Source organism: Mustela lutreola, chromosome 4, assembly GCF_030435805.1.
Source record: "Mustela lutreola isolate mMusLut2 chromosome 4, mMusLut2.pri, whole genome shotgun sequence".
NCBI lineage: Eukaryota > Metazoa > Chordata > Mammalia > Carnivora > Mustelidae > Mustela > Mustela lutreola.
In genome coordinates this window covers 17,356,307-17,374,897 of record NC_081293.1, presented here as the reverse complement: position 1 = coordinate 17,374,897, position 18,591 = coordinate 17,356,307, and the positions used below count along the sequence as shown (strand labels likewise).

At 42.4% G+C, this 18,591-nt stretch overlaps 1 protein-coding gene across 19 annotated transcripts in view; it reads left to right on the top strand.

Moving 5' to 3' along the window:
• The window catches only part of VTI1A (vesicle transport through interaction with t-SNAREs 1A), a 351,501-nt gene that overhangs the window by 235,983 nt on the left and 96,927 nt on the right, over window positions 1-18,591 (top strand). Inside the window, exon 9 of one of the 19 annotated variants that reach the window (XM_059173205.1) lies at window positions 954-987. The exons of the other annotated variants lie outside the window; for them this stretch is intronic. Within the exon in view, the coding sequence (XP_059029188.1) occupies window positions 954-972 (19 nt within the window). The 3' untranslated portion in view covers window positions 973-987. Of the gene's footprint in view, window positions 1-953; window positions 988-18,591 lie in introns of those variants that run through there. 19 annotated transcript variants of the gene reach the window in all.

Below are 18,591 nucleotides of genomic sequence, written 5' to 3'. Positions count from 1 at the left end.
CCTTTGTCTAACCACTTATAGAAAATGAAATAAAGGTTGTGTATGAATTGAGGGAAAGAAAAGTCCTTTCAAACAGTCTTTTCTCAGTGAAGAAACTAGTGGTGCTCTCAGTAATCAACTACTTAAATAATATTTATATATATATATGATACCATGCTGACAATATATATTTTTAAAGATAAAGGGCCCAGTTTTTCTTTTCCTTCTTTCCTGTTTTTCAATAAGACATAGAAATTTAAGCATGTCATTCTTTAGCGTTCAAGTTCAGATTCGTTGTTAATGATCATGATAATTTTATATTCCTGTTTCTTCTATTATGTCTCAAAAGATAGCTTTTCGCTTGTTTCCTTCTTCCCATCCATATGATAGGAAATCAAGACCATTGTTTCTGATACCTTGCTTGCTTTGCGCAGAGAAGTGAACACAGTTAACAATTGCAGTGGTTCAACGCCTTGATCACTGAGGTGCCTCTTATATGTTTTCTTTCAACTCCATCTAATAAGGAGTTGAAGGATGTGACAGTTAGTCCAGCGTAATGCTATGGCCATAGTGATGTGATTTAACCAATATTTATTCAGTGTCTACATGATAAAGATAGGTTAGGGGTACGTGGGTGTCTCAGTCAGTTCAACATCTGACTCTTGACTTCAGCCCAGGTCATGATCTCAGAGTTGTGGGATGGAGCCCCCCATCGAGCTCTGCACGCAGCAAGGAGTCTGCTGGAGAGTCTCTCTCTCCCTGCCCACGATGTCTCTGTCGCTCTCTCTCGTCTTATCTCTCTCTCTCAAATAAATAAACAAATCTTTCCCAAAAATAAAAATAAAAATAGTGTTAGGTTCGGTAGAGATACAAACATGGGGTGGTGCCAAAGACACCCCAAATGAGATGGTGAGATAATGAGAGTCTATTTTTAGATGCTGTATCAGTTAAGATGCTTAGATTCGGGAGGAGAGAATCATCCAGCTGATGTAGCAGAAAGAGATTTATGACAGTAGCTCATAGACTCTGGGAAAACCAGTGAGGCTCTTTTGGATGCCCCACAGCAGAGCAGAAGAGTCAACGCAGCCCTCCCGGCCGGCTCACTGCAATGGTCCTACACCACAGGGCATGTGCAATGCAGGAGCTCGACTCTGTAGTCTCCGCCAGAGCTGTCCCCAGGAAACCAAATGCAGTCCCCTCCCCTGTGTCTGTGCAACACACACCCTCTATCTCGCTCCCCGGAGGCGCCCCTCTCCTCCCGTGCACCTGCCTCATATGGCTCTCATTCACTTTCCCAATCTTGCACCAGCATCTGCCTCACAAAACCTGAGCCACATCTGGAACTGGCTGCAAGAGAATCTCGAGAATACAGTGCTTCCCTTTACCACCCGTGCGGCCAGAGAGATCTGTGACAGGGGCTCCTGGTCTGTGTGGAATGAGCCGTTTGTGCAGTTACCACAGACCACACCACCCCAGGGATGCTGTGAATTAGTGAGCTCCAACTGTGTTTCAAGGAACCCTAAAATTTGGCCCACCCACCTCAAGGCTGCCGAGGAGGAGGAAGAGACCGAGCGGGCTGGGTTTCCTCTGGAGCAGCCATGCCCCTTCCGGTCACCTGTTGAGTACATCTGTAGCTTGAAGAAAGTTCTCTCATTTTCTGAGTCTTTGTTTCTCTTAAGTTTCAAACCACGGCTAACCTGCATCTGTGCCTCAGTCTTCTCTCCCTGCTACCTTTCCTGCGAGACAGGTTACAGCAAATAGAGCCCAGTATTTCTTTCCAGAGCAAATTAGTTAGTTAGGGAAAAGTGCTGCTAACAGGCCCATTCATATGAGGGTTTTTATGAAGTCACCACCTCCTGAGAATCTGCCTTTGAGTTGTTTCAAAGCTTTTCCAACATCTTCTCAGAAAACCTCAGCAGTGGAGGGCTACCCAGTCATCATAGCCATGGGGATGAAGGGACTGGACACATTTAATTACTCTTCAGCTACTTTATTTCATTTAACTTCAAAAACAAAATTAGCAGTAGCAGAAGACAGTGGTTACACGAGGTTAAATTAATCAATGTGTGCTAATTAAATAACTGGTGTGCCTATTCCGTTGGTGCCTGTTTCAAATGGCGGAGTGCTCATGGTGAGCCTCCCCTCCTTTGGTCTCTGTATTTTCGGTGTTTCGCTGCACAGACTAAATTGAAAGGAAACAATCTCTACGTTAAGTAGGAGAGAGACAACGCCGTTATCTCCACCTGTATGGGTTGCTGGGGAAAGATGCTGGTTGGAAGCTTTCCCCCTACAGCTTCTCTGGAACACGGCCGGCACACCATGTATGGCTGTGTAGGAACCACCGCTCACCCGCTGAGGAAGCCTGGGCTCTTGCCACCAACCCATGATGGCCCCATCTTTCATGCGCTTCGTGTATTTCCACCCCAGAAACAGACCGGCAGCCCAGTGCTGCTTGAAAGTACTGGAAGCTTCCTTTGTGTCCACAAGACAGTTTGTCAGGTTGTTCTAACTTGCTTAAAATAGGCTTCACACTATTTCATTTTTGTCATAATCTGCATAGTTTTCTTATACCAAAAAAAAAAAAAAAAGTGAGTTTGTTGAACTATTCAGAATGTCTAAATTCTTTTAAAAAAAAAAATGAATTGCATCTCAATTGTTGACTATCTTGAAACCTCAGAAAGGTTTAGAGAAAAAAAAAAAAAGAAAGAAAATTGCCTATAACCTTATCATCAATTGAACCACTGTTAGCACTTTCATACAGATTCTTCCTGCCTTTTTTCTATGCATATTTTGAATAGAAACAATTAAAGATTTCATTGGCATTTTTAGTTTTAGAAACCTGCTTGTGATTTCTGTTACTGTGAATAAAAATTTTAAAGTCACTGCCCTAACTTGGCAGATGATGTATTTTAACATAAAGAACATAGAATCTGCCAGAATTATTTATTTGAGTTTCACCTATAAACTGTACAAGTCGCTTTGGTTCACAAAATTGCCTTGTGGGGCTTTTTCCTACCTCCAGCTATAAAGCATCAAACCAAACTTAGCAGCTGCAGCCCTCGTAGCATTTTATTAAATCTATAGTCAACTTTTTCACCCCAAAGAAAGAATTTGTTTCTTTCTTTTCTGTTAGACACTTCTATCCCAGTAGCATTCAGGAAGGTAGACATGAAGAGTCATGGCTTCTCTTTCTTAGCGGTGGACCCCATCCTTCCACTGTGTTAGCCAGATTTATTAAATATATAATCTCATATGCAAAACAGTAAGTCTGTAGTGTATGTTGGGTATGTGGATTACTATAGGTTTGTTGAAATGCACGATAACCCAGAAACATTTGATTTGAAAAAAGACCGGGCTTCCACCATGCACCATTGTAGAATACTCATGGTTTATACATGGGCATATTTAGGTAAGTGGAATCATGAGTCTGTGTAAACAAGCTATATTGATTATGAGAGCAAATGTGAGTTTGGGAGTATGTGTGTCATTCAAATATGGCCGTGTGTGTTACATCAGGGACTGTTTTCCTAGAAGCGGTCCAAGTGGAAACCCTGATCTGTAATGTTTCATGCCTTGCCAGCTACACCGTCCCCAAGATCCTTTGTTTTAGTTGTTCTTCTTATTAAAGATATTTCTAAAGGGAGGTGTTCTGCGTGCTCATAGAAGCATTACACAGTACTTTCAAAGGAAAGAGTCACTGACTATTTCAAGTAAGAGTGAAAATGCCTGATGCCATGGCATTTTTCAAATATTTCTACCATTCAGTGATGGCCAAGTACACCAATAACTGTGACTCCTCATGCCTATAGCAAAAATCATGCTGTACACATATCTATTTTGTAGGCTTTTCCACTGAGTCATTTGCTGTGGCCATTTCCCCTAGACATTAATTTTTTTTCCTAAAAGGATGTTCCTTACAGTTCCTCTCATAGGAATGCAGAGAGCAGTTCTTCATGCATGGGTGGAAACCCACAGCTGTCAAGTTTGTGCTGTTCCCATGGTTGCCAGTGGCTTTCTAAACCAGTGGTTTGCTGGCCCTCAGATTTCTGTAGTATGTTCTCCTAGGGATTAGCCTGGGGCGGGAAGCTGATGCGCAGGACCTCATCTGCCCCCTTCCTCCCCTCCGTCATGTTCCTGACTAGACCCCCTTCTCTCCAGCACATTTTCTCCTTTACCTCACTCACCTTCTTCCTTTTCGATTCCTGAGTATTCAGACTTCATTCCCTTTAATCACCACTTCTTCTCAGTAATTGGTTTCTTTCGGAGGGCCTTCTCTTCTGTCAGCATCTGCTAGCTTTCCTGACAAATATGTCAATAAAGGAGCAAAAAGTTGGAGCCCATTAGGTTCGTGGACAGAGTTTATGGACGGAGATTTCTGCCCTAGTTTCCAGTGCCTCTAACAGTGTCTGTCTTCAGACAGAACTGTCCCCTTGGTGCTTTGGACAGAACTCTGTTTTCTGTCTGTGTTCTTCCCAGCCACCGAGCCCTCTCCTCATCTGCTTTCCAGCCAGACCGAACTCCCCACTACTCCCCAGACATGTTTCAAGTCATTACCTTGCTCTGCCATTCCTCCCACCTGTACGTTTACCTTGCATTTTCCCCATTAAAACGCTACTTGCCTTTCAGAGTCTTATCTCCATGCTCCATCCTCTAAGAAAGTAGATCACATTCTCTGGATCCCTCCAACAAGAGGGGCTCCACGTTGCCTTGATGGTCCTGCTCCTGTTGGTGTGTCCAGGATGCCTGTATCTTATTGATGTCAATATCTCTTCCATTCCCCCTACTACGTGGTAACCTCCCGGAGAGCAAGGAATATGTCTCTTGTGTTTGACATTCGAAAGCATTGAACACAGTTCCCTGCGCCTCGAAGGTGCTTGTTAATCATTGGCCCATGAGAATTTTTAACTTTCTGATTTGAAACCATTGATTCTCTCCCAGTTCATGTCTTTACATTTTATTTATTTAGTGATACTGCAGAGGAAGTTTAAAAATTGCGATGGCTTATACAAAAGGGCAAAAATGACCCATCTTGGTTTTGCCTCTAAGCAGTGCCCAAAGAGAAGTTAGTTCTGTGTTAAGATTTACGCTGAGCTCAGGCTGTTGCTTATTGATTTTTTTTCCCCCAGACTAGTAACATAACTTCATAGGAGAGTCCTGAGCCACAGGCCTTCATTCTGATTTCCAGAGTCTTCCTCAGCTTCATTAGTCAGTGTGCATTGTCGTTCTTTTGTGTGTATGAGCATGGGGACCTTGGCTTTTGGAATAGTATTACATTGCAAATCAAATTCTGCCTCAAAAGAATTTTTCCTCCACAATTTTCTGCATTTCTGAACAGGTTACAAAATGTCACAATTCAGTAGGGCCAATTATTAGGTTTTCATTTAATGGGCAGTTTTAATGTTCTCAGAGGATCTGAATAGTAATAGCATTTTAAACTGCATTCCGTTTAAGGACTCACAACCAGTTCTGTCTTTGAGCACACCTAGTTATATTTTGGGGTATCATTTAAATTCAGACTCCCAATCTGTAGGAAAATCAATGAGTTAATGAATAGCCTTATTTTTAAAACTTTTCAAATATTTTATCCTAATTATAAGGCATATCTAGTGACATTAATTTGTTGAAATCCCAAATCATCAGATTGTGCAGAACAGCCCTTATCAAGGAGTCATTTAGAGCATTTTCAGGTTAACAAATGTACTGGTTTTTAGGACCAGACCATGGCTTTGCTTACTATGAGAAAAACTTTCTACTGTTAAGGTTTGGGATTCATATCAGTTTAGGTCAAACTTCGTGCATTTTTTTCATAGTTGAGTTTGTTCTCCATGTTTTATTTAGCCTATTAAATGAAAAACATTGCTACTACTAATAAAATCACCTCTGACATTTGCATAACAAATTCTCATGGGTTAATCAGTCTCATTTCACTGTCTTCAGACTTGGGGAGCCTCACGGTTGCTCTGGGTCATAGGATGAGTCACTGGCCAAGCCCACACCCAGTGACCTCCCACACCTTCCACACACCACTGGTGTGTGTTCATGTAAACCACCTTCAGTCCTAGGGCTGGGGGTGTGGTGCGGAGGACAAGATGGAAAATAAGCCAATGAAGCGATGACTGTTGGGTCGTCTGCAGCTCACAGACTGTCCCCTGGGACAACCATAGCCGATGAGTTCTCCAAACGCACCGGAGCTAGAGCTTGAGAGAAACCCACAGAGCAGCCATCTGCTCAGCCCGCCCTGTCGTCCAGCTGCCTCTGTGTGTTCGCTATTTTCATCCTTGTCCCTCTTTATCCTAATCAGTTCTTCGTCCAGTCTTCAGCTGAAGACAGCTGCCGCATAGACAGGGAAGTAGAAATCCCTAGCAAGCATTGCTCACTCAGGCCTCGTGGCCATTCAGAGTAGAAATCTGAACCCCCTCGCTGCTCCTTCAATATGTGGATGAGGGATCAAAGTAGTCATGGAACCTGGATCTCCTGGTTCTGCCCGCTGCGCTGCTCCCCCTCCTTCAGGTGCATCATACCTGAGTGTGGTCCTCCCTCCCCCTCCCTCCCCAGCCAGAAAGCTGTAGGTGCCGCATGATACTGGGCCAGGCAGTCAGTAACCGGGAATTTGTTCTCGCATTTCTCCTCTCACTGGACCAGCATAGAAGCAAATTGGAGGCCTCCCATGTATTCTTGGCCAAAGCTCATCACTGTGGAGCACAAAATTAACGTCTTCCTGGGAATGCTCATCTTCTCAATGATCTCTCTGCTAGACGCACAGTAGGGCTCAGTAACTACCTGCGGACTAAGTGATTTAACCCAACTCGATTATAATACGTGTATATCTCACAAACACAAAGACATACATCAATGACATAAATCCGATTAAATATAGAACCCAGAGGGGAGGAAAGGAAAACCAGTAAAGGTTGAGGGACGGGGTGGTGTGAAACTGAGTGGAAAGGCCTTTCCCTTCCCAAAGAAGCTGGGTACCCAGTGCAACACGAGACCTGTTAGGGAAGACCTCACAGGGCAGCCTTGCCCACCTTGAATTTCCACTTGTGTTTCCCTTTCACGGCGCCCTGCCCCAGATAGAAACCGCTTTGCTTCTGTTGCAGATGGGGGCTGGTGCAGGTTCAAGGGATTTTGATGCCATAACTTCACATTGCTCTGTGTGAAGATTTAATAGATTCAGAGCCTCAGGATGGGCTCTCCTGTTGTTTCTAAATTCAGAGGGACATGTGGAGTGCCTTTAAAATTCAATGGAGCAAGTGCTGCGGCTATCATGAGGAGGCCTTCAAGACCAGCCCCAGATGCAAGGGACACATCCCCCTGACCTTCCGTCTCCCGTTCCTGATCCAGGACCACGGTCCCAGCTCTGGAGAACTCCCCCTGTTTCCCTGTCCACCTGAGACTGCCTGGAATGGCCCCCACTGCCCATCTAGTTTCAAACCCCTTAGATTAGAGGCTGGGCCATGGTCCACATGGATGGCTTCTCACTGCCCTGTGCCTGTCTCTGTCTGACCGCTGTGCTGTACTCACTGGCCCAGCGGAGTACTAGTCCTCACCTACAAAACCATCAGTCATTACTAAAGCCTCTTAGGAATCTAGAAGCCAGAGCCTTTTCTCTCGGTTTCCAAACTGAAGCACCTTGGTCTGCTTTCTTAATCATCATTATCATCCTGATGACCGTTTTCATCTTAACTACCATGTATTCTAAGAGCACTTATATGCGAAGTGCTACATAATCATTATGCAATTTCATTTCGCTTAACCCTCGGAGCAAACCTATAAGGGAGGCATTATTATGTTCTTTTACAGATAATAAAACTGAGGCTTAGAGAAGTTCAGTAACTTGCTCAAAGTCACACAACTATCAGGTCCCATCCAGAACTGCAGCTACTGAGGGCTCAGCTCTCCTTGCCTGAAACCTGATCCCAGCTGGGCTCTCATCGTGCAGTCAGCCCCCAAGGAACATAAGTAATGTGGTCGAACTAAAATGTCTGCTTAAAAATCAGACTGTGCTTCTATTCGTATGTTCCACATAGATGACCAGATTACCACCGATGCTCTCCGTCAATAACTTGAGAATCAGAGTTTTTTAAGAAAACATGGAAGGGTCATGTTTACCAGCCCCTCTCACCTTAGCCAGGGGGAAAGTGCCACAGTGGGCCTGAACTACCCACGTACGTGGGCCGAGGCTGGTATATGAAATAATGTCCTGAAGGCACATGGACATTGCTACCCTAAGACCACAGGCATATAGCGAAATGGCCGAAGAGGTCTTTGGTGCTCTCCAGGTCTTTCTGCTCAGCCCTTTCCTTCCGTGCTTCCCTCCCCCAGCCCCCTGGGCTCCTCTCGTGTTCCAGACATCCCCCTGTGACCCCAGCCCAGGACAGCCTGTCCCAGAAATGCATTCCCCACTGAAAACTCAGCCTTTGAGACGCGGTAATCTCTGCTACTGGAAAAAGCGGTGTAAGGTAAATACATGAAGATTGAGTCTCGAGGGATAGCTGAGTTTTATAAGAAGAGTAGAAATGGAGATGGGTAGTATCATGAACTCTCTACCTCTGCTTAGACTAGACCACTTGTTTTCCAGGCTGTGTTGGATTTCTGCTCAAATACCCACCTCACCACTCTGGGCCTTACTCCCCCTACCCCCGCCCCCGCGCCATCTTTCCTCAGAGCACATAGCACATACACCTGGAATCCTAACACGTACCTGTTAGTTGATTGCCTCTCCCTGTGTGGCATATAAGCTCCTTGAGGGCAGGAGCCTAGTTCTGCTTGTCGCCATAAACCCAGCATCTGCAAGAAGACTCAGCACACAGTAGGTGCCTAATAAATATTTATCAAATGAAAAGATCGGCCATTTTGCCTCTTCTGAGAGAGACAGCTTTTACTTGAACCCAGTTTTTTCCCAAAAGAACAAATTTAAGAAGTCATCAGACCCATGTTTTTATTGCTATTACTGCTTGAGACGAGGTGATATTTGTTTCTTTAAAAAGAAATCTAAGGCTGATGTAAGGAAAATCTAATCTAAGGTTGATGTAAGGAAAACAACTAAATAAATACTAGCTCAGGTGTGGTAAAGTCAGGAGAATGGTATCTGAGTGTCTAGAAAATAGTGAGTTCAGAAAACACTGATCTAGCAAAATCCACCATTATATTAGTGGATATCTTTAATGTGAGTAAAAATTATAGTGGTCTACACAATTCATCTTGAAACAATTATGAGCCAACTTTTTCAGTCTCACATGATGCACACTGTGTTCATGGTTCTTAGAATTATTTTTGACTTTGGAAGTTCTAAGTAATGTGTATAAAATTAAAACTAAAACGTATCCACATTTGATCCTAAATATTTCCCTCTTTAAGCTACTCCCATAACTTTGAAGTCAGGGTTAAACCACAGACTTGTGTTTTCTTATAATAATTTTTCTAATATTTGGGTCCAGTGATACCCACTAATTGGGCTTGTAGTGATGGGCTAGAATCGAGAATATTCAAGAACAAATTATGCCATATTATTTAGGTTCTCCCTAATCTTACAAAAATGAAATACCACAAATTACTGAATTTTAGTATCTCCTGAATCTCCGAGCAAAAAAAGGGAGATAACACTAATTTAACACAACTTTAAACTCTAAAAAAGAAAAAGGCAGGAGGTAGGAGAGAGGATCCCAAGTGAGCCAAGCTTACCTACCTATTATTATGATTATTATTAAAATTACACTTTTATGGGGGGTGGGTGCCAGGTTTGAGGGATCCTCTTTGTTAAAACCTTCATAAATGAAGTTTAAAAACTAGTTTCTTTTGGAATGTTCTTATTTGGGGGTGAAGGGGACAGGGCAGGTGAATGGACAAGAGAACATTAATTGGGGTGGAACTGTGTGGTTAATAAAAATATCATTTTTTGTATGCTTGGAAAAAAGGCATCCCATGCTGTCTCCAAGCAGACCTCCAGCCAGTGAGCCTGTGTACTTCCTTTTCCCTGCCAGATATTTGTTCCTGGCAGGAAGACATTTTAAGATATTTATTTGATGACACACACCTGCTGGGTAGATGAAAAGCAACTGCTCCCGAGGATGACCTACTTCAAGGGTGCAATAAGCTTCTGAGGACTTTGGCAGGTTGTCCTTAAATCATCCGAGTGCATCTTGAGATCACCTGTTGAACATATCTAAGACTAATATAATTCCAGACTCATTGGAGGCAGAGTTGCTAACCCCAGGGAAGAAGTATCAGAGGCAGTCACGACTCTGTAGAAGCATAGTGAGATAGGGAAGACAGGCTGCTTTACCAAACCCACCCCGAGCACGTGAAGCGCTATTCTTGATGCTCAGGATGGGCACCTACCACCATGGGGTGAACCATCTAGAAAGCCGATCGAGTAGGAATACACGTAAGTATGGTCCAAGGTAAAGAGATGGGCCCAAGATAGGAAGAAGGTCTGGAGGACAAGGGTCGGAGATGAGGGAAAGTGCCATGAACGAAATTCTGATGAAGTGTTCTCCTGGGAATGGACCAGACAGAGAGAGATTTCCAAATGAGATCAGGGAAGAGCACAGGATATTTGAAATGCATGGACACATTGTCACCAAATGGGTCCTTTGAAGCCAGCTTATCTTGACCTGCTCATTTCCACGACCATTTACTGAGCACAGGCTGTTGTGACAAGGCAGGCCTTGGGTGGTAAAGATACAAACGTAAATGATTTGCATCCCCTTCTTACTATATGCAATCTTGTGAGAAAACACACCTAAACATGAATTTTTATCATAAATTTTAATGTGATGGGTACTGGTATCTATTAGTTGATTAATAATCAATTAACTAGTCTCTTAATCTAACATATTACTTATTTAATGTGACAGAAGTAATCATACAATAGATATAGAGGAGGAGTTCTTAGCCCTGTTGTACTTTCTGGAATTGGGGATGCCTGGCCTGAGTTCTGGAGACAAAGCATGAGTTAGGCAAACAAGAGAACACAGAGACATAGAGGTGCTAACATCATATCTTTTGCTCAGGAGCTACAAACTCTCCCAATTTTATTCCAGCATAGAAGGCAAGGTGGGAATCAGCAGTTAATACCTTTGAGAGGCTAACACTTCCCTGCCCACCACTGTTGTGACCACCCCAAGCCAATGTAGTCAGCATAGGAGGACTGTGCTTGCTGTGTAAATGGAGGTTCAAGGCAAGTGTCTTCACATCCCTTGTGCCCTCCACTGTATGGAGTATCTAGGAGCTTCCATTGACCCACTATATTGAGGAGCTCTGAATCATAACCGAATTGGGGACTTGTTCACACACAAGGAGTCTTTCTCCATCACTTCTCTCTGCATGTCTAGAGGTCATGATTTGAAAGACTTGGCTTCAAATATGCAGCTAGGCCCTGGCTGGGCATCTTGCCCTTTCTCTCTCCATGGTCTCAAAGCCTTGCCACACAGACTCTCTGCATGGGCTAATTTGAGCTTCCTTCCAGCATGGTGGCCTCAGGCTCAGCTGAGCAGGGCACCAAAGCTGAGTTCCAAGAGCAAGACTGGCAGAAGCTGCATGGCCTTTTCTAACCCAGCCTAGGAAGTCATACTGTGTCACCCGTGTAGCATTCTATTCATTAAGACAGCCGCAAGGGCCCACCAGGTTTCAGTGGAGTGAGACATAGACTCCATCTCTCGATGCGCGGATGGCAGGGTTGTGGAAAACCAGTGAGACGGGCGGTACGGTTGTAGCTGATTTTAGAGGATACAAACTGTGGCGCACCCTTTACTCCCATAGTCCTTTACCTGAATATTAATGCATGCATTATTGTGTTTCCTGCAACCTTTCTTGCTCCCTTCCCACACCGAAATCTTGGGCTTCGGTGCACACGCACAAACTAAAGAATTTCCATTTCCTGAGTGAGAGTCAGCGCCCCTGGTGTGCAGTGTTCCCCATAAGGCGGTAACCCTTTATAGGCTTATATCCTATTGCCCCATCTTCAGGGAAGCTGGACTTCGATCAGGCCCTGTTACAGCCAAATATGGCTCAGATCTTTGACTCAGATGCCTCTTTTCATCTAACCAAAGCAGACTAGAGACTCGCGAGTGAATGATTTGAAATCTCTCCTTTCATTTGCCGTACGCTTGGACGATTGATGATGCTCTCATAACACATTTAGTCGGTGGCATCTCATGGAGTACTGCATATTTCAGGGAGCGAGAAAAGAAAAAAGTAAAAAAAAAAAAAAAAAAAAAAGACCCAGACTTTAGGCTCAAGGAACTTTAAAAATGGAAGCATTAGCGTGTTCTTGGTAGGAAATGTTCTGATGTAAAGTTAAACTATTGATGTAAATTTTACATTTTTAAATAACTAGTATTGCCAGTATGCTGTCTTTAATGAGGGCTTTAATTCCACTTTTTACACATATAGTGAACAGAAGTTGAGTTCTTCAAATATTTTCTGTTAAAAAATATATGATACATAAGCACTGCATGGGAGGGATTTTTTTCTGCTCTTGGATAACCTAGAAAAATACACAGCTCTATTTTAAAATCCCTTCCAGTTCAAGAGTTATCCAAGCACATAGTGTTGACCAGGTGTTGAATGCACCACCAGTAATAATGCTACCCTTTCATAAAGCTAAGTAATCAGGAATAATGCTGAAAATAAGAAGACAGTCATTTATTTACTCTACTTGGCATTGTTAGTACTAATAATGCATTTCAACACAGTGGAACTGCTAGATAATGCTTTTGTGACTTTTATGCAGCGTATTGTTATTTAAATGAACAGTCGACTACACAGTAATGAAGAAATGCATGCTTTTCCCAACTCAGTTATCAACCAGGATTCTAGGAAAATGAGAATTTGTGTCTGCCTTCATTCACGGAGCAAACTGGAGGTCACTGTTTTCAATATGAACCTTTTTTTAGCTTTTCAACATGAATAATTAGGAGCTGCTGCTTCTGAAATTACCTGTATTCACTGTAGAGAAGGAAAGACTTTTATCTTCCACGATGAAATACATTTTCTCATTCAAACTTTGTCATTCTTTTTTTAAATGGCATTTTACACCGCTGAGTCAATCCTAGGTAGTAAAATAAAAGAAATCTATTTTTTGTGCCACAATAGCCTTGTTTATTCAATTTTGCTCCCTTAAATTTCAGCTCCTCCTTGAAAAATGATCCAAATGCAAAAATGGGTTTCAAGCCGTTGAACATATAAAGCAATTATCCACGTAAAATACTTTACACAAACACACATGTTCTTTGCACTTTGATTTAAATTGAGTCGGTCCCCGATCCTTGTAATTTAATGATTATGTGCTTCTATTGAGTTTTTTAACAGCTTTATTGAGATATAATTTACATATCCTGCAATTCACCATCTAAAGTGCACAGTTCAGTGGCTTTTAGTGTATTTGCTGAGTCGTGCAACCATCACCACACTCAATTTTTAGAACGTTTTCATCACCCCAAAAAGAAATCTGGTATCCATTAGCAGTCACTCTCTGTTCCCCCTCCTGCCCCTGACAACCACTAATCTACTTTCTGTCTCTATGGATTTGGCTACTCTGGACACTTCATGTAAATGGAATCGTACAATATATGGTCTTCTGTGTCTGGCTTCTTTCACTTAACGTAAGGCTTTCAAAGTTCATCCATGTTGTAACGTGCATCAGTACTGCGTATCTTTTTGTTGCTGACTAATATTCCATTGTGTGAATATACAGATTTTATTTCTCCATTTTTCAGCTGATAGACATTATGAATTATGCTGTGACGAGCCTTCACATCCAGTTTTTTTGTGCAGACATATGTTTTCATTTCCCCTGGCTCTAAGTAGGATGGCTGGGTCATATGGTAAAACTCTGAGTTAACATTTTGAAGAACTGCCAGGCTGTTTTCTAAAGTAGCTGGACTGTGTTTTAATTCCCATCAGCCATGTGCAAGGGCTCCAGTTTCTTCACATCCTCGCCAGCACTTGCTGTTGTCTGTCTTTTTGATGACGGTTACCCCAGTGGGTGTGAGAAACTGTCTCACTGTGGCTTGGATTTGCATTTCCCTCGTGGCTAAGAAGTCGAGTATCTTTTTAGGTGCTTATTCACCCTTTGCATGTCTTCTTTGGAAAAATGTCTGTTTCTGTTGAGTGTTTTTAAATTCCAGCACCTCACCTCAGGAATGTAGCTAGCAGAACCAAGTTGGAAACAAATCCATCTTCCTAAAGGGAGCTAGTTTTCAAACAAATTTGCCAATTGAAGACATTGCTTTTACAATGGAAGTTTTTTTGGATTATGGAGTAACTGAATTGATCTCGGGAATCAATTGACCTCCGAACCTTTCTTCAGTTCGATTTGCTATCAGGATTTTGGTGGCGCCAGACCATACCTAGGAAAGGGCTTCAAGATCAGCTTGTCCAATTAATTCATTTTACAAATTAGAAACTCAATCCAGATGGAATCCAGGTAATTGAATGTCCCTGTCTACTTTAGAGAGACTGTAATACACTTTTCAAATGGTTTCTCACTGATTTGGAAAAAAAAAGAAAAAGGGCAGTGGTATAATCCTCTGAAATTAGAATCAACAGCATTTATTGTTGTGTACTCAACACATTTTGTTTTATTTTATCCTAAAGGTAGTATCTGTTATATTGATATTATCATCTTCCCTCTTTTATGTGTGGGAAAACAGGGTAACTGACTTTCTCAGCGGCACCTGGCTAGTACATGGCAGATTCTAAACCAGACCTTCTGATTTCAAGGCCAGAGTTCTCTCTCTTTCCTCTGGTCTGCTGGGAGACTGACAGACAGCGTCCACACATTGTGACTTGCCATCTTGGAGGACTTTCATTTCTGATGACTAAGTCACTGACAGATGTAGCAGATAGGTGGCATCGTGGAGCACTCGTTCACCATCATTAGTCTCGTTCTTTAGCAAATCCAGTGTATCTAACTTTGGAAACAGAATATATGTTTCAAATGACAGAAGAACTGTTCAGATATAAAAATATAATAATTTAAAGTATCTATCAATATGATAACGTGTTTATAGAGTAGCTTTCAGTTACAGACCATCTCACTTAGACTTTTAATTAGAAACTTGCCATTGTGCAAGACAAGTTTTTCATTGTCTTTGTTTTTATGTATTTTTCCTACTCGTGATGGCCCTAAGGCCTGAAGTGCTTCATTTACTAACATACAAAGTCCAAGGCAGACTTCCATCTCATATCCCAATGTATTGGCTCCTGTGTAGGCCTGTGTTCCCTCCAGTGTGCCATGCTCAACTTTAATGATGTGCTGAAGGACACTCATTTGAAAGAAAAAGAGACCTTATACCATTATTACAGACAACAACAGGGCTGTGAACAAGTAGAAGTTATGGGGAGGCAGTTTGGAGCCCACATAAAGAAGACTTGATCTGCCCAACAATGCAATGTGTTGTCTTGTGAAGGAGTGAGGTCTCTTGTCATTGAACTGTTCAAGCTAGAGCTGGATGACCATCTGGGAGAATGCTCGAGAAAGCATTTCTGCATTGGGTTGTGTGTATGTGCGTGCGTGTGTGTTTTCATAGTGCCAAGAGAAATTAGGTGGCCTTCAAGGTCACTTTCAACTATGAGATTGTGGATCTTTTTTTTGGTCTAGAGAGTAAGCTGGCTTAAGAATCTTCTGTAACCTTACTGAAAAAAAGAGACTTTCACTTGAATAAACTCTCATCCTGGTTATTAAAGGTGCCAAGTTTTCTGTTTAAGAGAGACACCAAATTTATTAACCTAAATTACTGGTTTCCAAATGGTCACAATAGCAGTTCCAGTCGATCTTTGTAGATGCTGGGCACAACAAGGGTTCTGTATTCAAGTACGTTTGAATAAGAGCCTTTAATATACCATTGTCCTTTTTGACAACCGAAGAGAGAAGAGAAGGTAAGCAGCAGTGCCAGATGCGTTTTTTACTTCTGCAAAGCACATCAGTCTCACCCGGTGGTTCTCAGCTCTGGTTGCACATGAGAACCACCTGGAGAACTTTTTAAAAATACAGATGACCAGGCCCCGCCTGGGACCAAATGAACTCAAATCTCTAGGGGTGTGTTCCTAGCATCAGTATTTCTTAACAGCCCTCCAGGCCCTTCTTATGTGGAACCAAAGTTAAGAAGAACTAGTCTAGTCTGAGCGTGAGCTCGGGGCAAAATCTGGACATTTGCTTTTGTAATTCAGGTCACCATATAGAATTCAGATTGTTAATTCAGAGCCGATGTTCTGTATGGTAAGTATGGTTAAGGCAGGATCTCACAATGTCTCACATCACTGTTTTTGAGTCAGTCTGACTGTCCACTCACTGGTTTTGTGACTTCAAACAAGTTATTTTAATCTCTCTGTGCCTCAGGTTTTTAATGTGTAAGTGGAGGTAATAATAGTACTTAATGAGATAAAGGCTAAGGTAAAGGCCTCCCCCAAAATGAAAACTCTACATGTTTGATATTACACTTACCATCATCATCATTGTTCTGTTGTCAGAGGTAGTAGGAGCTACAGTGGCAGGAGTCCTGTAGAGCTACGGGCTGAGTATCCATTGAAGAAATGGTTCGCTCCGTACAGGGCTTCAAACAGGACTTGACCTTCCTTGTAAACTAAGGACTCTTTGCTGCACCATTAACATGTGCTTCCTCAGATTCAGAACTTCCCAGTGAAGTGCAGAGGGTTCCCCAACTGATGATAGTTCAACTTTGATGTTCCAGTTTGGTGATGTGCAACAACATACACATTCAGTAGAAACCACACTTTGAATTTTGAATTTTGATCTTTTCTCAGGCCAGCGATACACCATAAGGTACCCTCTCGTGATGCTGCAACTTTGTTCTTCACCTTGCGTTCAGTAGTCAACAAGTCACATAAGAGAATCAGCATATTATTTATACTTTATTATAAAATGGGCTTTGTATTAGACGATTTTGTCCAACTGTAGGCTATTGTCAGAGTTCTAGCACAGTAAAGGTAGACTAAGCTATGAGATTCAGTAAGTTAGGTGTGGTAAATACCTTTTTGACTGAAAATATTTTCAACTTACAAAGGGTTTATTGGGATGTAACCCCATTACAAGTCAAGGGTGAGCTGTAGAATGTTTTGTGTCAGGTTTTCTGCCAGAAGCTGAGGCTTAAACCAGGTAAGCTCCTGCAGTTCTGTCCACCTCTTAATCCTGTTTTAAGAATGGACTTTACCAGCCAGGGGCCTAACTGAAGGGTCATGCAGAGTTTCTGTTGGAAAACTGGGACCAGCATGTACTCTATAGGGCAGACTGTCCTCCTGAATCCTCAGGGCAGTCTCAATTCCAAGTGGTCTACCCTCCTGAATGATTGGATCTGTAATTCATAAAGCATGGTTGCTATCGAATAGGAAGCAACGGCTTGGTAGACCAGTGTCCTGGACTAATGATGCAAAAAATAAACATAATTTCAATATGAGGGATAGCCCCGGAGAAAAATTAAAGAACACAATCAGGCATAGTTTCTTTTTCATTTTCGATTGATAAAGGAGTAATTTGAGCTAGCTCTAGTCACCAAGGCTGCAGTAGTAAGGGTCCCTAACTCTCAGGGTTTAGGACAAGTGTGGCCATTATGCAGATATTACAGGTTCTTTAGGACACAACCTCCAATTGCAATTGTGGAAATTGGTGGAATATTCCTGGGAGGAGCTCAAAGGACTACAAAGCTGAATAACATCTTTGTCTCAAGAACTTATATGAGAAACTGGTTTTTTCCCCTTTTCTCCTACAAGCATTTTGTGGCTCACCATTGCAGACACTGCATATCTTTGTATCCCACACAGTCCCCATGTTAATAGTTGTTTGCTAGTTGTGGTCATTTAATTGAAAAAAGCTGGCATGGAGATATTACAGGTCCCAGTAGGTCATTTGTGTATCAAGTTTGGTATTATTGCATTTGACCAAACTCCTTCCAAGTCCAAATTTATTACAGTTCTTTAAATGCATTAATAACGTATAAGAGGATAGACAGAGGACTGAAGAAAAGATGTGTGTGGCCTCTAAATATGCGAATCATCTACAATTCTGAGGGTTGCTTGCCATGGCCTATTGCCAGGAGTGCATTATAGTATTCCAGATGGCATGTTCTGTTGGTACTTGCTTTGGATTTGCTCAGGGAATGAGGTTAAAGGGGACACTAGGCTGTGGCTGGGATCCTCTTGTCTGCCCTCCCCAAGTAGGTCCTGTACGCCTCCTTCCCTCCCACCAGCCAGAAAGCTGCCCCAGCCTCTGTTGAGGATTGTGGATTCAGCAGCTTGCTGTCTCCCCATGAGTTCCCATGCAGCTCGTAACCCTGCCCTGCAGAGACCGATGAGACCCCCTCCCACAGACCTCGGAGCTGGGGCCAGTGTGGGCCTGAATTCAAAGACTCAGTAGATAAGGGTTGTGTTTTTCATAGGCTTGTCTGTCTTTATTTTCTTTTTTAAAAAAAGAAAAATACTCTGTTGTGCTAGAGTATTTTAAGCATATCCCAGATATCTGATTTGACCTGTAAATATTTCAGTTTGTATCTCAAGCATATATAATATGACTTTTTAAAAAACCTAACCACACTGCTCTTATCACACCTACCTGACTTAATAGATTTGTTAATAATAGTAATCCATCCAGGT